Genomic DNA, 22,508 nt, shown 5'->3' on the forward strand with positions numbered 1-22,508 from the left:
TGGCTTTGGAATTTGGGGTGGGAGATAACTTAATGACAAAAAAAGTATCAAACCAGAGGGCCTGCCCTTGCTTTTAATGGGTTGAATTTTGTTAAGTGCTGGGTAGGAGGCAGGACCAACAAACACCTGCTCTATAGAACTGTGTTGTAATGAATCTTTCCTGCAGTAGAGTTATTGGACATGATTTTGACTGCATCTGTGTAAATACAAATGTAATGAGATTTAGTTTTTTCCCAAGTGAAGAACATAGGCTAAACTTTACAATTTAAACTTAATCTTAAGATCTCTCATCTAAGTGACCGGTTTTCTAGAATAGAACATAACTAATATTTCCAAGTGGGGTTAGAAAATAGTATCAATATATTTGCCTTATTTGTGGACAATTATTTAAAATGTCAATGAAATGAGTGATACAAATGAATAGAAGTTTAGATTTAAAGTTAAATTAGATTTTATTCCTATAGTAGTGCTGTCTATGAGTTTACTTTATGTATATTTATGACTAATTCCCATTCTTAAACATTTATCCCATTTGTGTCCTTTGTTTTCTAACTTTTAAAAGTCGTAATTTTTTATAAACATTCTGAAAGCAAGGTCCATTTTTATCTCGTAAGGAAGGTGTGAGAATTATATACAGGAAGCTTTTTAGAGTGTTTAGCACGATATCTGGAATTTATTAAGCTCTTTATAAACATTCATTCCTCTTTATCTTCTCTTCCCATGAAAGGTTACAAATTGATTTTGATACAAAACCCATATTAGGGACTTGTAAAAGTCTTGGATGCTCCTTAGAGAGGCAACTGTTTTGAATTCCTACATTTTGTCCTGAACAAGATAATGCACCTGTTATCATTTTAAAATGCTCAACAAGAAGTTGTGAGTCAGAAAAATTAAACTCTTTATAAAATTAAGGTCATTGGAGAAGTTCACCACATTAGAGCAACTTTGGTTTTGAAAATTATTGGGGGAAATTGGGGTAACCCAGATTCTTATAACAGAACTGCAGATTCTTAGATTTAGTTCCTCAAATCTTTATAAAACAGAGAGATGTTCACTTCACAGAGTAGTTATTAAACCTAAATGAGCTTATGTATGCCAAGAGCTTGTCATGATTAATAATGTTCTTTTTGTGATGTAATTTTGTTTTCATTATATTCTATTTTTATTTTGAGAATAACAAGCTTGAAAAAATTTACCTCAACATATTGAACTGATACTTATGATAGATTTTCTGTGCTATCCAAATTAAATGATTACTTATTTATCTATCTCTTAAAGTAGGCTCCACCCCAATGTGGGTCTTGAATTCAGGACTCTAAGGTTAAGAGTTGCATGCTGTACTGATTGAGTCAGCCAGGCACCCCTGAAATAATCATTTTAATATGGTTATGTCATAATGTGTTATTTTTTTTTGCATGGAGCAGAGCATTTTATTGGCATTTAGTATAGCTAATTATTTAGAGATTATGCAATAATGCACCAGCTGTCCTGAATCAAACATCTTCTCTGCATTGGTGACACCACTATATCTCATTGGGTCTACTTTCCTGATTCCTTACTGTGAGAACACTGGTTTTAGTTTTTCTTCATCCTATGTCCTTCCCCTAGATCACTGTTCTTCAGCATGTTTTTCCCAACTTGGAGTCTTATACTCTTCTCTTGGATACCTGTACTCTTGTTATTGGACGGTCCACATAGAAGTCCTTCCCCCACCCCAAATCCTTTTATTCATGGAATATTTATTGAGATTCCACTATATTCTAGTCACTGGAACTAACTGGGCAAAACAAAAATGATCCTTCCACATTCCCTGGGCAGAGGGAGTGCTCAGTCTACTGTAGTCAATTGTACTATATCATGGTAAGTGCTATAATAGTCCAGCCCCTGGACTAGTGGAAGCACAGAAATAGAAGCAGTACTTGCTTATGAAACCTTCAAGATATATCCCATACCTAATGAAAATGATAATCTGTTGTGTAATGCAAGGAGTGCAGAATTTATGCCTGGAGACATTGTTAGACAAGTGGTCTTGGTCAAGTGAGTTACTGTCTCTGGGTATCAAATTCCTCACAAGTAAAGCAAAAGTGTTGAAGAAATCATGGTTTCTAAAGTGTGTTTCATAGAATATTGCTAATGTGCAAGTAAAGAGCTTCATGATCAAATACATTTGATCAAATTCAAGTACATAGCCACCCAGGCACCCCAGTATTTAGTATTTTTGATGCCTTAAAAAAATTTAGGATCTCCTGGGTGTCTCAGTCTGTTAAGCATCTGCCTTCAGCTCAGGTTATGATCCCAGGGTCCTGTGATCAGCCCTGTATAGGGCTCTCTGCACCTCGGGGAGCCTGCTTCTTCCTCTCCCTCTTTTTTTATTTTTTTAAAAGATTTTATTTATCCATTCATGATAGACAGAGAGAGAGAGAGAGAGAGAGAGAGAGAGGCAGAGATACAGGCAGAGGGAGAAGCAGGCTCCACGCAGGGAGCCCGATGTGGGACTCGATCCCGGGACTCGATCCCGGGACTCCAGGATCGCTCCCCAGGCCAAAGGCAGGTGCTAAACCGCTGAACTACCCAGGGATCCCCTCTCCTTCTTCTTCTGCTGCTCCCCCTGCTTATTGCTTTCTCGCTCTCTGGCAAATAAATACATAAAATATTTTTAAAAAAATTTAAATGTCCAGTTATTCATGGCTAATATATACAAATACAACTGATTCTCGTATATTGACTTTATATCCTGCAAACTTGCTAAACTCACTTACTAGTTGTTGTAGCTTGTTTATGCATTCTGGAAGATTTTCTGTTTTGACAATTTATCATCCATGACTAATGAGAGTTTAATGTTTTCCTTTCCTTAAGGTTTTCCAGTTTAGATGCATTTTTTCTTGACTTACTGGCTTGGTTAGAGTTTCCAGTATAATATTGACTGGAAATTGTACAAGTAGATAGCCTTGCCTTGTTCCTGATGTTAGGGGGAAAACATTTTAGTCTGTCATCATTAAATGTGATGTTAGCTGTAGGTCTTTTGTTGTTACCTTTCTTGAGATTAAGGAAGATTCCTTTTATTCCTATTTTGCTAAGAGATTTTTATTAAAGATTTTATTTATTTATTCATGAGAGACACACACAGAGAGAGAGAGAGAGACAGAGACCCAGGCAGAGGGAGAAGCAGGCTCCAAGCAGGGAGCCCAACATGGGACTCGATCCCGGGACTCCAGGATCATGCCCTGGGCTGAGGGCAGGCGCTAAACCGCAGAGCCACCCAGGGATCCCCAAGAGATTTTATTTAAGAGATTTTATGCTAAGATGTTGCATTTTGTCAAATGCTTTCTCTGTATCTAATGAGATGATGATATGTTTTTTCTTTATTCTTTTGTTAATATGGTGAATTACAGTGATTTTGATTGTTCAACCTACTTTGCATTCCTCAGATAAACCTCATTTGGTCACAATGAAGTATCCTTTGTACTTATAGTTAGATTCAATTTGCTAAAATTTCGCTAAGAATTTTTGCATCTAAGTTTTTGAACAATATTGGTCTTTATTTTCTTTCATAAAATGTCTTTGATTTTGGTATCACAGTAATGCTTGTCTCATAAAATGGGAGGTATTATTTTATATTTTCTAGAAGAGTTTGTATAGAATTATAATTATTTCTTAAATGCTTGGGAAATTCACCAGTGAGGTCATCTGGGCCCAAAGTTTTTTTGTGGGAAAGTTTTTAACTACAAATGAATTTTTTAAAAGATATATTTATTTATTTATTTGAAACAGTGCACATGAATGTGCAGGGAGGTGGGGGGCAGAGGAAAAGAATCTCAAGCCAACTGCCTGCTGACCATGGAGCACAACCATTGTCTGGCTCGATCTTACAACCCTGAGATCATGACCTGGACTGAAATCAAAAGTCTGACACTTTACTGACTGAGCCACCCAAGCATCTCTACAAATAAATTTTTGTAATAGTTACAGGACTATTAAGGTTATTGATTTATTCTTTTTTTAAGATTTTATTTATTTATTAATTAGAGACACAGAGAGAGAGAGAGACAGACAGAGACAGAGACAGAGAGAGAGGCAGAGACATAGGCAGAGGGAGAAGCAGGCTCTATGCAGAGAGCCCGACTTGGGACTCGATCCCGGGTCTCCAGGATCACACCCCGGGCTGCAGGTGGCGCTAAGGCACTGCACCACTGGGGCTGCCCTATTGATTTATTCTTGAATGAGTTTTGATTGTGTATTTTAAGAAATTTGTCCATTTTTCCTTTCCATCAAAGTTCACAAATTTATTAGCATGAAATTGTTGATAATATATCCTTATTTTAACATTCGTACTAGTGACCTATTTCTGCATAACAAATAACTACAAATTTAGCAGCTTGAAACAACATGCATTTTTTATTTCACAGATTCTGCAGATCCAGAATCCAGGCACGGCTTAGTTGAGTCCTCTGTTTGCAGTCTCTCACAGGGCTGTAACCTAGGGCCAGAGTTTCATTTAAAGACTTGACTTGGGGAAGGATTCACTTCTAAATTCACATGGCTGTTGGCAGGATTAAGTTCTTTGTGGGATGTTGGACTGAGGGCCTCAATTTTTCTGTTGGCTGTTGGCAAGAGGTTGCCCTCAGTTCCCTGCCATTTTGCCTTTCCAAAATGGCAGCTTGCTTCACTAAAGCCAGCAAAAGGGAGAATATTACAAGATGATAGTCATAGCCTAGTCATGGAAGTGATAGCACACTACCTTTGTTGTATTTTGTTCTTAGAAACAAGTTACGACTTTACACCATACTCAAGGAGAGAGTATTACACAAGCATGAATACCAGGAGATAAGCATCAATGGGGACGATTTTAGAGTCTACCTGCTACAATATTTGTAGGATCTATAGTTTATGTTCTTTCTCTCAACCTTAATATTGGTTAGTTGGATCCTTTTTTCCCTGGTCAATCTGTCTAGAGGTTTATCTATTTTATTGACATTCTCAAAGAACCAGCTTTTCTTTGTTGTTGTTTTTCTTTTTTTGATTTTCAGTGTGTTTGATTTCTGCCATGTTTACTTTAGATTTAAGTTTGCTTACTTTAGGGTTAATTTACTCTTTTTCTTCTAGGTTCTTTTTTTTTTAAGAAAATTTTTGTGATTTTATTATATCATGAGCCATTGAAACATCCGAACAAATCAATATCTGGGTGGTGAGGCAGCTGCTTTCTCCTTCACTTCTTTGGGTTACTAGAACAACTTGTCAGTAGATTAAAAAGGAAAAAAGACAACCTTTTGCATTACTTAAGTCTTTCCAAGGCATGCGGTACAACACAAACTTCTCCTGTCAGATGCAACTAGTCTAGCATCCAAACATCATGCACAATACCTTGGTAGTAGCAGCACACTGTGCCCGCTCCCACTGCGGCCCTGCTCATTTGTGTGTATTTGGAGCATCTGGAGGAGTGTGAATAGTAAGTATCAGGAAGGGGAGGGAGGAGGAAACAGCATGAGTGCCTGGCTGGGAAGAGGTCAGCCGAAGTTGTGCAGGGCAAGCCTGAACATGTCATTGGTGCAAACCCAAGCATCATTAATGTTAATAGAACTTCTGGTGGAACCCATGATGGAGTCTTCATCAGCCTTGAGCTGGCCCACAACCATGCTGATGATGTAGCTATCTGGCGTGGGCTGATGGTCCTGTGCTGTGATGCTGTGTTGTGTGTCTATCAGAAGGCTAGACAACTTCTCCACAATGGCAGCTTTCCCCTGGAACTGCTGTCCTTCCCACGTAAGGCATGATGCATCAATATATTGTGCCTAGTTGGGTTCTGTCGTTATCAAATAACTGGTAGTAATGCTGAATGAAGCTGGATCCAATCTGCTCCCAAATTGGCTTGTCTCCCATTCTGGAGTGTCACCGGGCTCCTTGAGACCAGAGGGGCTGGCATGATGGTGGCAGCAGCGGTGGCGGCAACCCAGCGTGGTCTGCCTTCTTCTAGGTTCTTAAGGTGAAAGTTGAGGTCATTGTTGCAAGATCCTTAATGTTTTCTAATATAAGTATTTACTGCTATAAACTTTCTTTTAACCATGGTTTTATCTGCATCCCACAATTTTTGCTGTTTTCTTATTCATTTAGTTCAAGATGCTTTATAATTTTCCTTTTGATTTATTCCTTGACCCATGTGTTATTTAAAAGTTTGTTTTTCAGCTTTCAAATATTTGGGGATTTTCCAGAAACCTTTGCTTTACTGATCTAACTTAATCTAATATAGTAATATCTAATTTAATTGCATTGTGTTCAGAGAACATGTTTTTTTTTTTTTTTTGAGAACATGTTTTCTAATTCTAATACTTTTTAAATGTTTTGTGAATTGTTTTGTGGCTCAGGATATTATCTATTTTGGTAAACGTTCCCTGGCCACGTGAAATGAATGTATATTCTGTTGTTCCTTGGAGTGTTTTATAAATTTCAATTAGGTCAAGTTGGTAAATAGTGCTAAGTCTTCTATATCTTTACTGATTTTCTGTCTACTTTGCTGTCAATTATTGAAAGGTGTTTTGAAATCTCTAAGTGTGTATTTGCTTATTTTGCATTTCTATTTTATCAGTTTTGTTTCATGGATTTTGAAGCTTTGTTATTAGGTATATAAATGCTTAGAATTGTATATCCTCTTGCAAAATTTACCCCCATATCCTTTTATAATCACATATTATCCTTCTCTTTCTCTGATAATACTCACTTTTATTTATTTTTAAGGCTTATTTATTTATTTATTTATTTGGGAGGGGGGTAAAGGGAGAATGAGAGAGAATCTCAGGCAGATTCTGTGCTGAACTTGGAGCCCCAACTTTCCAACTCCGGGCTGATCTCATGACTCTGAGATCAGGACCTGAGTTGAAACCAAGAGTCAGACACTGAACTGACTACACCACCCAAGTGCCCCTGTAATTATTTATTTATTTAAAGATTTTATTTATTTCAGAGAGAGAGCACACAAGAATGAGCAGGGGGAGGGGCAGAGGGAGAATGAGAATCCCTGCTGAGCAGGTAGCCTGTCAGGGCTTGATCCCAGGACCTTGGGATCATGACCTGAACCACAGGCAGATGCTTAACCGACTGAGCCACCCAGGCGCCCCCTTATACTCACTTTTAATTGACTTGCTTATTTTTTTGCTGAGTTCTGTGAATTCTTCATTCTAGATACTAAACTATTATTAGATACATGGTTAGCACATATTTTTTTCCCTTTCTGTGGGTTATTTTTCCACTTTATTGGTAGTGTACTTTGAGACACATTTTTATTTTTTAATTTGATTTTTTAAGACACAAAAATTTTTATTTATTTTATTTTATTTTATTTTATTTTATTTTTTTATTTTTTAAGACACAAAAATTTTTAAATTTGAACTCTAATTTACCTAAATTTCCTATATTGTTTGTTGTTTATAATATTCCCTTATCATTTTACTCTCTGGAGGGTCTAATGGTGATATCCCTGCTCTTATTTCTGCTAATGATAATTTGTATCTTCTCTTTTTTTCCTGAATATAGGTTTATAAATTTTGTTGATCTTTTGCAATAACTAGTTTTTTGTTTCATTGATTTCCTCTATTTTTTCCTGTTTTCTATTTCATTGGTTTCTGCCCTTACCTTAACAATTCCTTTCCTCTGCTTACTTTAATTTCTTCTTATTTTTCTAGTTCCTGAGGATCAAAGGTGGAGACATTGATTTGAAGCCTTTCTTCATTTCTCATATAGGAATTTAGTGGTATCAATTCCCTTCTAAATACAGCTTGAGCTGCATTCCACAGCTTTAGCTATATTGTGTTTTCATTTTCATTTAGTTCAAAATACTTTCTAATTCCCCTTTTGCTGTTTTATAACTGTGAATTCCAGGAACATATGCAGAATACCTGTGCCCATAGAGACCACTTTGAGTCTCAGGGTTTGGGTCACAGATAGGAGGGTTATCACATATGTATGTCTTATTGACAACAGGCCATGACCAGGAGACTCAGGACCTCAACACTGTTGACCCCAACAATGAAACCAGGTTCAGATTATCAATATTCATGTTTGTGCAAAGTAATCCTAACAAGGTGGCATGGCATTGCCTATTATTCTAGGTGTACACAACAAAATAATCAGTTTCAGAGACACATTCTCATGGGTTTCCTTAGGGTCTATCCTGGTTCTCTTGGAGATAGGCAAGGAAATGAGCCACCAAACCTGTTATGTTAACTCATCCCTTGTAACACTCAAATTCCCTATTGCTAACCCCTGCCAACCCCTGCCCTTTACCTTTGAGGTAAAGGTCTCAGTGATGGGGGAGTAAAGGATGGTTAGGGACTGGGCACCCTTTGGTCTATAATCGCATAGAACTAAATTATTTGTTGGAAAATGAAAATGGAAATTACTCCTTTTGTTTAAAAACATAAGATAGACACACCTCTGCTTTTTGTAGGCTTGCTTTCTTCTGATTATGTCAACCTTCCCAGACTCATAAAATAAAATCCAAAGTTTTTACCATGACAGACACAGCTCTACCTGATCTCCCTCAACCCCTGAACTTTCTGCCCTCATCTGCTACTGCTCTCTCCCTTTATCCCTCTGCTCCAGTCACCCTGGTGACCTCAAGGTTCATCAAACACACCTCCTGCTTCAAGGCCTTTGCTGTTGCTGTTCTCTTTGCCTGGAATGTTCTCAGAAATCCTCATAGCTCACTCGCTCACCTCCTTAATGCCTCTCCTCAAATCTCTCCGCCTGGCCATTTTATGTAAAACAGCAGCCCCCCCCCCATTCTCTTTGTCCTTTCCCTGCCTCATGATTCTTCACACTGGATGGTGAAATTCACATGGATATTGAATTCCTTTTTGTTTGCTCCTCCCCCAACTAGACTGTTGGCGTCATGGGGGCAGGGGCTGTTTCTAGTTCACTGCTAGATCCCCATGCATAGCACCATGCCTGGCACCCAACAGGTGCTCTTTAAGTACCTATTCAGTGAATGGATGAATACACTGCATCTATCTATGGACACTGTGTAGAGGGGAAGAAGGAAGGTATTTGGAGCACATAAGATTTCTTATTCTCAGCTCCAGAATGTAGAGGAAAAGCTCAATGAAATTCTCAACTTTTCTCTCAGGATTCGAGTATACAGACATTATATTTAATATCATAAAATTTCTCTTATAAAGATGATTTTAGTTTCCCTTTGGAGGTTAACACTCTGTCTAAAAGATATTTCTTTCTTTCTTTTTTTTTTTTATTAGAAGTAACAGTTTTGTAAAAGAAAACAACGCAGAAAGAACTAAAATACAAAGCAAGAGTTCTCTGGACTGGAGGATGGGGAGAGAGGGAGGCTGGGGGAGTGTACTGTGTTGGGGACAGCTGAAACAGGTGGCTGTGTCAGGGCAACTGTGTCAGTAGGGCTTATCAAAATGTTCCCATGCAGAAACTGGCCATATCAGACTGTCTTGCTTGACTGTTTCTATCCTTTATCTATTTTTTTCTGGGAAAATACCATTGTTTGTAATTTTTTAAATTGTAAAGCATGTTGTATATTAAAGATCTTTTTGTCTGTCAAATTAGTTATGATTTTTCCCCAAATTATGATTTATCTTCTAACTTTTTGGTGTTTCCTGTCACTCAGCCATGATTTTTATTGTGTGGTCAGTTCTGATAATCCTTTGCTTTGATTGTCTCTACCTTTAATGGTGTGCTCAGAAGTCTTCCCCACCTGTGGGATTATACTTCTGATATATGCTTTTTTCTTTTTTCAGAGAGTGGTGGAGAGTGTGGGTTGGGGGAGGGGTAGAGGGAGACAGAGAGAGAGAGAGAGAGAGAGAGAGAGTATCTTAGAAAGCTCCACACCCAGCACAGAAGCATACATGATGTGGGGCTTATCTCACAACCCTGAGATCATGACCTGAGCCGAAATCAGGAGTCAGTCGCTTAACCAACTGAGCCACTAGGCACCCCTAGCATATTCTATTCTTTGAGTGCTGTGAATATTGTCATCATTGGATTTCATTTTTCATGTTTAAATTGTCAGGGCAAAAAAAAAAAATAAATTGTCAGGGCACCTAGAATTTATTTGGTGAACATAAACATTTCTTGAGGGCTGATAATTAGCCAGGCTCTGTTCCAAGTGCCTTATGTGGATCACCTCATTTTAATGCTCAGTAACTCCAGAGGTAGGTGCTAGTAGGTTCTTTGTTTTCACAGGTTAGGAAATGTAGGGACAGGAAGGTTGGTACTTACTCAAGACTGCTCAGCTGGCAAAACCTGGCCCATCCAATGGTAAAGCCTACACAGGGTTGTAGTGAGGATTAGAGACAGCATGTGTCAAGTTTCTGGAACACAGAAGGCATTCAATAGAAGATAAAGTTTATTATTATGATTGCCAGTTCTCATAAACAATTTCTTAATTTTTTTTATTTTAAAGATTTTATTTATTTAATTCATGAGAGAGAGAGAGAGAGAGAGAGAGAGAGGCAGAAACACAGGCAGAGGGAAAAGCGGGCTCCATCCAGGGAGCCTGACGTGGGACTCGATACTGGGACTCCAGGATTACACCCTGGTCTGAAGGCAGGCACTGAACCACTGAGCCACCCAGGGATCCCTAGTTCTCATAAACAATTTCTGATAGCTACATATTATTTGAAAAATGGTATATTTTTAAGGCAAGTACATCTATAAAATATTACTCCTTCAAAAGCATATTCAGAATTCCATGGTAACAAACAAAACCTTTATTTATTTATTTAGTTTTAAAGATTTTATTTATTTATTTGAAAGAGAGAGAGAACACACAAGCGGTGGGAAGGGGGAGAGGGAGAAGCAGACTCCCTACTGAGCAGGGAGCCCAATGCAGAGCTGGATCCCAGGACCTAGGATCACAACCTGAGCCCAAGGCAGATGCTTAACTCACTGAGCCAAACAGGGGCACCATAAAACCTTTATTTTAAGGAACAATTGTCATAAAAACAAATCCTGCAAGAATCTGTATAAACATGTGAAAGTGTCTTTGGATAATGGGATTACAGTTTTTTAAAAAGATCTTTTTTCTCTATATATCCCAGTTTTATTAAAAAAGCATTTTTGAAAATTTTCTGATCAGAGAAAAAGTCACAAGTATATGACCTACCAATATTCATCTGAAGGGTCTCATGACTAGTTTTTACTAAACAGTAATAAATGAGGTTTCCTAAGAATAGCTAGCCTCCTCAGGATCCTGGATACCTTGTTTCCAAAATACCTGGGAGGCTTACACTATCCCTAACCCCCTCCCAACTTGAAAGTATATAATGGGCCACTCCTCATGACCCGAGTGCTGCTCTTTCTGCCCAAGAGTCCTGTCCCAGTGCTTTAATAAAACCACCTTTTTGCACCAAAGATGTCTCAAGAATTCTTTCCTGGCTGTCGGCTTTGAACCCTAATGTCTTTCCTACATCACATCAGATGGAGCAATGAGTTAGACCTCTGCTGCCCAGTATGGTGGCCAACTTACATGTAGATATTGAGCACTTAAAATGTTAGTCTGAACTGAGATGGGCTGTGGTGTAAAACCACAAAAACTTAGTATATAAATAAACTGAAATATCTCAATACTTTTTATACTGATTACATCGCAAAATGATATTATCTTGGATATACTGGGTTAAGTATTGTTAAAAATTTTACAGGGTTATGAATGGAAGGTGAGCTGGCAGTATCTGGAGGGTGACATGGGGTTAGAAGAAGATTTTCTTGTTTTGGTACACTGGGAAGAACATGAAGCTAATAGGAGGGATAAATGGATAACCAAAAGGTTGGCTGTCCAGCATGTGCGGGAGTGAGATTTGTGAGAAGCCAGGAGGTGCGGCAAGGTTTAGGAGGTATATATACAATTATACAAACAATGGAAAGGCAGGAAGGAAACACACAGAAATGTTAATGGTGTTATCTGGGTAGTGGGGGTAATGTTTACATTTTTTACTTCTTTTGCATTTTTATCCCTTTGTTTATGGTTTTTATAATTTCCTTTTACTTCCATAAAGATACAAAAGTTTGAAAATGGAGGAAATGTGGGAGGGCCATAAGTAAGAGGTAGCAGGGGATACTGACTTCAGCACAAGGCCACCATGCAGGAACATGTGACAGGAACATGCACATCACAAGAATGATAGTATAAGTAGGTGTGTATGCATGGAGGAAGAACTAGAAGGAGGCTCTCCATACTGTTGAGAGTTGTAGCCTTTGGATGTTTGGGTTTTGGGTGATTTTTACCTTCTTTGCACTTCTGTGTACAGTTTCAATGTTTTATAATGACTATGTATTTTTTATAATCAGAAAAAGAAGCTATGGTAATTTTGCAAAATAGGTGTAGCCTTCATCACGGAAAATAATAGTCCCATTATATTCTGTGTTGATAAAACCACATCTTAGGCTCTCATTCATGGGTGAAGCCAGCATGGGTGAAGCGAGTGCCATATTGTGAACTGCCCACAAAGAGGGCCATGTTGTAAGAAACTAAGACAGCCTCAGGAGCTGAGAGTGGCCTCTGGACAACAGCCAGCAAGACACCGAAGCTCTCAGTGCTACAGCTGCGAGGAAGTAAATTTCATAACAACCTGAGTGAGTTTGGAAGTGAATTCTTGGGCAGCCTGGGTGGCTCAGCAGTTTAGTGCTGCCTTTGGCCCAGGGTGTGATCCTGGAGACCCGGGATCAAGTCCCACATCTGGCTCCCTGCATGGAGCCTGTTTGTGTCTCTGCCTCTCTCTGTGTGTGTCTCTCATGAATGAATAAATAAATCTTTAAATAAAATAGGGAAGTGAATTCTTCTCTAATTGAGTCTTGAGATAAAAACACCTTGATTTGCAGCCTCGTGAGACCCATAGCCCAGGACCCTGTTAAGTCATGCCTGGATTCCTGATCTGCAGAAACTGGAAGACAATTAAATGTGTGGTGTTTTAAGCTGCCAACTTTGTGGCAATGTTTTTTATGCAGCAATAGAAAACTAATACATCCTTCTACCAGCAGCATATGAGAATTTGACATGCTTTCTTTCCATTAGTCCCCTTGTACTGTCAGTCCTTTTAACTTTGGCCATGTTGGTGGATGTGTAGTTTAATTTTACTTTTCTAGATCACTAATAATGTTGAATACTTATTCATATGCTTGTTGATCATTTGGATATACTCTTTTATGAAGTGCCTCTCAAGTATTTTTCCCATTAAAAAAAATTGAGTTGCCTGTCTTTATTTTTTTATGTGTGCAGACTTAAGAACATTTTTTTTTCATTATTGGAGTAGAATTGACATACAATGTTATATTAGTTTTAGGTGTACAGCATAGTGATTCAACAATTCTATATGTTATGCAATGCTCACCATGATAGGTATACTTAACATCTGTCACCATACAATGTTATTACAATGTTATTGACTATCTTCCCAATGCTGTGACTTACTTATTTTATAACCAGAAGCTTGTACCTTTTAATCCACTTCACCTATTTCACCCATTCCCCCCTCCCCCCCTCTGGTAACAGCCAGTTTTGTTCTCTATGTTTATGAGTCTTTGGGGTTTGCTTGTTTTTTAGATTCCACATATAAGTAAAATCATATGGTATTTGTCTTTCTGTCTGACTTGTTTCACTTAGCATAAAACTCTCTAGAACCATCCATAGTGTCACAAATGACAAGATCACATTATTTTTTATGGCTGAGTAATATTCTATTGTGTGTATATGTGTTCATACATACATACACATTGAGGTGCCTGTCTTTTTATTGCTGAATTTAGGAGTACTTTATTTATACCAGATATGAGATTTTATAGGATACATGAATTAGAAGTCTGTTTTCCCAGCCTGTAGCTTGCCTTTTCACTATCTTAATTGTGTCTTTAATAAAAATAAAAACGTTCTCGATTTTATATATTTTTTGTCCTTTTTTTAAGTTTTATTGAGATATAATTGAGATCATATTGTATTAGTAATGTAAACTTCACCTTAATAAAAAAAAATTTCTTCTGGCTTCAAATACAATGCTTTTTTCATTCTTTAAGACTAGGTAATTTGGGAAGAGAAAAAGAAAAGACTAGGTATTTCGGGGCACCTGGGTGGCTTAGTCCGTTAAGCATCTGCCTTTGGCTTAGGTCATGATCTCAGGTTCCTGGGATCGAGCCTCACGTTGGGCTCTCTACTTGGCAGGGAGTCTGCTTCTCCCTCTCGCCCTGCCCTCATCCCCTGCTTGTTCTCTTTCTCTCTCAAATAAATCAATAAAATCTTAAAAAAAAAAGACTGTTTCTTTGCGAAGAAAAGTGTTTCTTTGGGAGAGTAGATAGAGGAAAGCACATTCTAGTTTAACATAAACGAAAAAACTTTCTATCAGTTATCCAATAGTGTAATGGGCTGACTTGTGATGTATACTTAGACTGGAAGTATTCTAGCAAAGATTGGAATAACTGTCCATAATAAATATTATAGAAGGGACCTCTAAGTGTCCCTCCAACTTGAAGATTCCAGTATTCTATCCTCTTGAATACTTTATCTCCTGGAGAGATCAGAATTCAGGCATAACACAAGACAGAGTATAATCAAATACTTATCTACGAGATAGAGACTACAAATAGAAGGTAATTAAAAAGGAAAATGGCCAACTTTGATAATGAGGATTAGATCTTTTTTATGTTGTTTTAGAAAAATGTTGAAAACAACCTAAGCAATCAAATAGCAAATATGTTAAATAAAAGTGTGGCATACGTCTATGTTTCTAGAAATGCTATTTTTAATTAATCTATTATAGAGCTTTTAAAATAAGTCATTTGAGGGGCACCTGGGTAGTTCAGCTGGTTGAGCATCTGCCTTCCACTCATGTCATGATCCCAGGGTCCCGGAATCCAGCGTTACATCAGGCACCTTGCTCAGTGAGGAGCCTGCTTTTCCTCTCCATCTGCCTGCCATTCCCTCTGCTTGTACGCTCTGTCAAATAAATGAATAAAATCTTTAAAAATAAAATAAAATAAGTTGTTTGAAAACAAAGCTTTTTTTTTTTTTAACAAAGTTTACCTAGGTGGTCAGTGAGTGATATTAGCTGGTGGTGGCTGCAGCTGAGGCAAAAGTGCGGTCTTGTAGAAAAGTTAAGACAGTGATTTGCTCACAGAGAAGAACCTTAATTCTGTAAGGTTCAGTGACCTGGATGTGAGGGACAGGACCAGGCCATAGCTGGAGACATAAAATTCCCATCACTGGGAGAATACAGCCCTTCCAAGTAAGAAGGACTTTAAGCTACAACCCTCTTTGTCTAGCTGGAAGAGTGCTTTGCTGAGATATAAATCGAAGGGAATTCACATTTTGGAATGCATGCACATGTTTTTTATATTATCTATTTTTAGTAAGAAAGTTTCTGAAGGTAACAAGGGTATTTATTAAAGTTGAGAGCAGTATAGCATGGTAGTTAAGAGCCTAGGCTCTAGGGGCGCCTGGGTGGCTTAGTTGGCTCAGCATCTGCCTTCCATTGGGGTCATGGACCTGGGGTCCTGGGATGGAGTCTAACATACTTTCCTGCTCAGCGGAGAGTCCGCTTCCCCTCTCCCTCTGCCACTCCCCCTGCTCGGGCTCTTTCCCTCTTTCAAATAAATACATAACATTTTTTTTAAGAGTCTAGGCTTCTCAGCCAGACCCAAATTTGAGTCTCAGCTCTGCTAATACCAAGTTACTCTCTCAAGACCTCAGTTTTTTAATCTATCAAAAGGGTAAAAAAATAGTACCTGTCTCATGTAGTTGCCTGCACATGAAGCTCTTGGCACTGTCCTTGGTAAGCATTCCACATCAGGTAATATTATGCATGCTGCCTGAAGACATCTTTTTAATGGGTGAAAACCAAAGTGTTAACTAAAATGAGAAAAATCCTTTGGAACAAAGTATTCCAAATACTTATTAATTCAACAATGATCTAGGGCCATGTACCTCGCCGCTTTTACTTGTACACAACACACAAACTGTATTTCGTATTCTCGCGTGATTATGGAATCTTCTCGTGAGAGGTTTAAAAAGAAAACGTAGCCCATTGGACAATGGAATTACCCAGAGTGCTTTGCAACCATTCCTTACAGTCCCGCAAGGGGTTAGAGCCAGGAGCCGGACATCAGGCTCTCATCTTTCTGGCTGATTGTGAGGTACGGATTAATTTGAACTCCTCTGTTAGCTTTTCTACTCTTCAGATTCTTTAAGTTTTTATGGTCTCTCTTTCTGTCTCCAACCTTTTCTTTTTTTCCTCAACTGTGTGCTTTAAGGGTTTGAGTCTGATTCCTCAGTCCCTAATACCTGGCGCCCATTCAGTGCTGCGGTTTATTTACTTTTTATTTTCTTTTCGATTTTGGGCACCTCACTAAATACTGCTCACTCCTTTCCTTCATTTTCTTACTTTTAAGTCCCCTGCCCCGCCTCCCTCACTTTCCCTCCTTTTTTGTAGTTTGCGCGCAGGCGCCTCGCCCCGCCCCGCCCCTTCACAACGATTGCCCCGCCCCTTCACTACGATTGTCCCGCCCTTCGCGTCCTTTACATTCGGCTAGGCCGCTCCTCTTACCCCCGCCCTTTCCTAGCCCTAGTACACGCATCGTGGGTGGTAACGCGGTAACCAGGTGACGTCCCTACCCCCACTGGCGAGCACGTGAACTGCAGAAGCTGCCAAATTCTCACGACTTGGTTCTCTTTCCCTACACCTCCCGAAAGGTTGTCCTTTCTGGGTCTTTGCACTCGCAGCCTGCTCTACTCCCCGGTTAGGACCCCTGTCTTTTACACCTCTCATTTCGCGCCTTCTTTTTTAGGCTTTGAGGAGGCGGTGTTGGAATGCGTGTGCCACCGTTGCTAAGGCGACGACTTGGTTACTTCCGTTGGTCTCAATGCTTCCGGGTTGGCATTGCGGTGGCGTTTCCGACTGTGGGAGCCTCGGCTTCCCAGTCGTCCGCTGAGCCCGAGCAGGTGAGAGGGAGCTCCTGGACTTCCAGGCTGGGGAGCGGGGCTGGGCCGCGCCAGGCCGCGCGGGGCCGGCTGGCCTGGTTCCCGGCCTGGGAGGGGCTTAACGGTCCTTTGATCTCTCTCTCCCCTCAGCCGAGTCCCTTCCCTGTCTTTCACTCTTCTGGCATCGGTGGTTTTACTTCTTCGATTGAACCCTGCTTCCTCGACCCCCTTGGGAGGCCGCCTTCTTCAGGCGCCTCCCTTCTCTCCACGAACTCGCTCTGACAGCTGAGGAACTGGCAAGATCCTGCTACCCAGAGGGTGAATGGGTATCTTTCCTGGAATAATCCTAATTTTTCTAAGGGTGAAGTTTGCAACGGCGGCCGTGATTGTAAGCGGAGTAAGCAAACACCTCCATTGTGTTAGTCTGAGGGATGCTGGTAAAAGATGCTCCCTTTCAGTTTCTACCCCCTGCCACTCCTTGAGGTCAAGGCATTGAAGGCATCTATTAAAATGCAGTTCAGCTAACTAATTGGGATGACAGCCATTATCAACATGAATTAGATTCTCAGACAAGGTAACAGCTGGGACATTTATAGTTTTCTGCCAGTGTTTCCTTGGGTTTTTCCAGGCTAGGGATGCTTGGAGTTATTGTGAACTCTTGTATTCATTCCCTACATTATCAAGTTCCTTTGTGTTTCCATTTTAGAAGTTTATCTCTAATCTCATTACCAACAAACATCATGTCTGCTTTACTTTGCTTTATTTTGTCCTTTTATTTCATACCATCCTATGCTAGTTTCCTTGCCTCTCTTATTTGTAATCCACTGCTTCCTGCAGCCCTAGTATGCTAAGATGTGGATATCCTCATGTCCCTTCCCTGTTCAAAACCTTACAGTATCCTTCCCGCCCTGCCACACACACATTTTAGTTTCAAGCTTTTCAGTCTTTTTCCTTATCATACTTGTCCCATAATTGTTTCAGTCTGTTAAGGGAGTTCTCTGTTCCAGTTATTTTGCGCTCTTTGTTCTTGGAACAAGCTATACTGATGCCTGCCTCCACATACTGTGCTTTTCCCACATTTGTGTCTCTGTTCATCCTGTTTTCCTCATCTACCCCTCCCTTATCTACAGCTATTCTGATTCTACTTGCATTCTGTCAAGGCCCATTTTAAGTCTGTCACCTCCAGAAGCCTTTCAAATTATTCAGGCCCATGTTGATTGTCTCCTTTTCCATGCTCCTGCTCTTGCAGTTTGTGCTATATAATTTAGTACTTAATTTTTCTCTAATGAACTACTTTGATTTCTTCTGCCAGACTATAAGCTCTTGAAAGGCAAGTACTATATTTCGTACAACTTTATCCCTACCCCAATCTCCTTGATTGTCCGGGAAAGATAGGTTGAATGATAAATATTGTCATGTGTTAGAACATATATTTGTTTTTAACATGATGTTTATACCCATAGCATGTTGCAGTTTTGGGCATTTAGTATGCTTCCAATAAATATTTGCTTCTGTCTCCATTATTACCTCCCAAGTCTGAGAATCTGTAATGGCTAGTCTTTTCTAAAGAAGAAAATGAGAAAATGAGAAAAATCTAAAGGAGATTTTTCTGACTAGATATTTGGAATAGTATAGTGCTATGTAACTTATGTTGTAGGATATTATTCTCACTCTTTATCAGATTTTCCTTAGACTTCAGAATACACATTTGCATTTTATAGACATTTCATTGGCTTCTTTATGTGATAAATATTTAAGGTAGTGTATTTCTGTTTTAACTCCAATGTGACTTCTTTCCTTTTTACCCATATCTGAGGATAGTTCCCACAGGTAAAAACCATTTTTAGCATGCTTGAGGTCTTTTACACAAGTAGTTCTCTGCAACAAAAGCGAGGGAAGAGAACTAGAGAATCTGAGGATCAATAAAAACAAAATGTTATGTACAGAGTATGTAGCATTGCTCAAGTCCCACAAGTTAACTTTCTAATTTCTCATATAATCTTTTACATACACACTGCATACATAGATAAAGGACATTACACTGGCATCAACCAAGTATTTAATGGATATATATATATATACCCAATTCTGTGCAAGGGTTATGAGAAGTACTGTGAGGCATGGTATTTGCCTTCAGGGATCATACCTAATTAAGAGAGAAAATAGCATGGGGCAACTAGAAGAGAAACTTCATCATGGGTGTCTGAAATTAAGATATAGAAGGGGGTAAATGAAGATTCAAAAAACAGTACACAACTGTGGAATAGATATGCAATGACATGCATGCATGTATACATCCTTATGTAAAAGACTTAACAGGTTTTAGCTGACATTTTAATGATTTCAGTAGTGTGATATGGCCCCCACAAAAGTGACTGCAATTTTCAGCTGTGGTAAGTGGAGTATAATATAGTGAGTGAAGAAAATTATGGTGAATATTTACACCGAGAAATATAAGATGTAGGAGAACATGATAGCTTCCTTTAAAAACTTGAAAGACCCCCCCCAAGGGGGAGGTCTTTTTTCCCCAAGGGAAATAGAATAAGTTTGTTTAATATTACCTCCCCAAATGGGTGAAAACTAGAGAAAAGCAGACTTTTGGCTCAGCTATGAGGAAAGAATGTCTAAAAGCAGACCTAATTAAAGATGTAAAGGACTTTTTTGTAACAAGATTCTTTCCAAACATGGAGGAAAAGGGATTTTACTGACAGATGAGGGAGTGGTAGCAGTGTTGAATTTAGCCAGTGGCCCCTAGACTTATGGATTTCATGGACCAATCATATTAAGTGATAATGTGGGGAGGAGGCACAAATTAAGGTAGCCAGTCTTATTTTGCTGAGAAGAATACTAAACAAAATCAACTATCAACTACATTTCATACAGGAAAGGTGATTTTTAAAAATGTTCCAAGAGGAGGAAGAACATAATTTCCTAATAGATAATCCTCTAAATTAAGTATATTCAGCTGAAAAAAGAGGCACTAGGTGCCCTTATTTTCATTTCACCTCATTGTGAAAACTTCATTAAAGAATCTCTGGGCTGACCTAAAATTCCATTCCCTGCTATGGCTCTGCCCCCTGCCTTTAATTGATTTATTATTGTTCCCTGAACCCTGGGAACATCTTCCTTATTAAAAGTCTAGGTAGCAGATAATAAAGTTCTCATAGAGGCTTTCTCTGTAATGAGATGAGTGGAAAGAAGTTATAAAAAGAAAGCTTTGGAGAAAAGCATAGCAGCCATTTGAAATGCTTGACTGTTTAGGAAAATCTCCATTGACTAAGAGAGAGAATATACCACGGTTCTTGCTTTTCCATGCTTACCCTTTCACTATGTGTGTCATGTTTATCAATTGTAATAAAATGTGAGTGTTAATAAGATTATATTTAGTACTTAAGATTCATTTCAAACTGTAGCTGGTCCTTGAAGTGCCTATTTCTACTCTGCTTTTTAGAGTTTCTTTCAATAACTTTCTTCCAAAAGAGCTACATATTCCAGACTTTGTATATCAGATAGACTGGCTGATCATACTATGCTTTTTTTTAAAAAAATTATTTATTCAAGAGAGACACACACAGAGAGAGAGAGAGGCAGAGACACAGGCAGAGGGAGAAGCAGGCTCCATGCAGGGAGTCCGACATGGGACTCGATCCCGGGTCTCCAGGATCATACCCTGGGCCGAAGGCAGACACTAAACCACTGAGCCACCCAGGCTGCCCCAATCATACTATGCTTGAAAGGAAGTGCCCATACTTATTTTTGTGGCCTGTAACTAAAAACATTTGCATGTTTGCTGTCCTCTTTGGGGAAATTGTTCATTTGTGTTTAGTTACAGAGATTGCCTTTTGTGGAAATAAAGCAATACATTGTCTTCCCTAGAAAGAGACTGTGACTCAGTGGTTCTAACCTCAAGTTGGGCAGTGGGGGTGGTGGGCAGTAAGTAGTATTTGCTAAAATACAAATTTGAGTACTTTAAAAAATGTAGTAATGAAAATAGCTAATAATTCAACTAGAGGGCTCCTGACTGGCTCAGTTGGAAAAGTATGTGATTCTTGATCTTGGGATTGTGAGTTTGAGTCCCAGGTTGGGTGTAGAGATTACTAAAAAAAAAAAAAAAAAAAAGAATAAACCTAAAAAAATAATAGTTGAACTAGGTGCCAGGTACTTTTCTAGGTATCTTACATACATCATTTAATTTTTTAAAAAGATTTTATTTAATTTATTTATTCATGAGAGACAGGCTCCACACAGGAAGCCCGACGTGGGACTCGATCCCGGGACTCCAGGATCACACCCTGGGGTGAAGGCAGTGCTAAACTGCTGAGCCACCCAGGCTGCCCCCATTTAATTTTTGCAATAACCTTATAATATAGTATTTATTATTGTCCCCATTTTATAGTTCAGAAAATGCAGGCATAGAATGGTTAAGTAACTTGGTCACAGAGCTCGTAAGTGGCAGTACCCAGTATAGGTATTGTGAAGTTCTGGAAAGAGAATATGTAAAAGAAATCTGAGAGTCCATCTTAAAAGAGATTACTTCCAGCTGGACCAGGATTTAGTAGGTGATGCATGGAGCATCATTAGTACATATACAATGAATTTCAAAATCATTTCCAAGTGTTTTATGGTCAGGAATAAAAACTCAGACAAAAGTCAGACTGCCTAGGTTCAAGTCATGACACTACCAAAATGATCTGGAATTTCTGATTAGTGCCATGGGTAGCACTAGCATTATTTGGAAACTTGCATATTCTCAGGCCAAATCCAGGACGGTAATCAGAAATTCTGAGGATGAGACCCAACACTATGTTTTAATCCACCTTTCAGATCATTTTGGTGTACCTAAAAATTGAAAACCACTGGTCTAAAGGGTATACCTGTGGAAAAAAAAATAAAATCCAAGAGAGAAATAGCTTAGAGTGACAGGAAAAATAAACATGAAAAGATTGAAGATGACAGATCTAATGGGGGCGGGATGAGGAAGAAGGAGAGAGGGCCGGGAGTAGAAACACATTGTTAAGGAGTCTGAACATCAAAGAAAAAATATTTGTATGTATGTGCTTTCAAAGGCCAGGGAAAAAGAGATTCAGTAGATGGATGTACGTTAAATGTCAGAGAGAAGAGAGACATCATTTTTATTGTTTCATTCCTCTGGGAACCAGAAGGAAGATGAAAAAGTACTTAGTTCAGCTTGGACTTTATAAAGAGAAGTTGTGTATAGCTGGAAGTAGCTAGATGGGCTAAAACCCCGAAGTTTAGTGGAGAGATGAGAGGGCTAAGAATGTGAGAGGGTAGTGATGTCAGCCTTTCCTTTGCACCTGAATCAAGGTAACTGAATACCATGAACTGCTTTTATGAGATGCCTCAGCCTATATAATTTGAACTCCACGTTCCTTCACTTGTAATTGTCTAGTTGAATGTCTAAACTGATTGTGCTGGATGGACTGAATCCTCTTCTTCGGGTGGGGACATGGATAATATTAAACTGGAGAGAATGAAGGGCGCAAGTTCATCTTTGAGGGAATTGCACGCCTACCCATACAGAATGGCAATAAAGAACACGTTCATCATCATCTATCACATAAAACAGGAT

The 22,508-nt window shown here is 39.0% G+C and overlaps 1 protein-coding gene and 1 pseudogene across 1 annotated transcript in view; one reads left to right on the plus strand and one right to left on the minus strand.

Moving 5' to 3' along the window:
- Nucleotides 1-5,104: 5,104 nt before the first annotated feature.
- Nucleotides 5,105-14,853, minus strand: LOC100688891 (annotated as a pseudogene).
- A 2,347-nt stretch (nucleotides 14,854-17,200) lies between these two features.
- Nucleotides 17,201-22,508, plus strand: part of SLC25A14 (solute carrier family 25 member 14) — a 31,458-nt gene continuing 26,150 nt past the window's right edge. The window contains exon 1 of the mRNA NM_001284446.1: nucleotides 17,201-17,315. Coding sequence (NP_001271375.1) covers nucleotides 17,241-17,315 — 75 coding nt within the window. The 5' untranslated portion in view covers nucleotides 17,201-17,240. The remainder of the gene's footprint in view (nucleotides 17,316-22,508) is intronic.

The sequence above is a fragment of the Canis lupus genome, chromosome X (genome assembly GCF_011100685.1).
Source record: "Canis lupus familiaris isolate Mischka breed German Shepherd chromosome X, alternate assembly UU_Cfam_GSD_1.0, whole genome shotgun sequence".
NCBI classification, from domain to species: domain Eukaryota; kingdom Metazoa; phylum Chordata; class Mammalia; order Carnivora; family Canidae; genus Canis; species Canis lupus.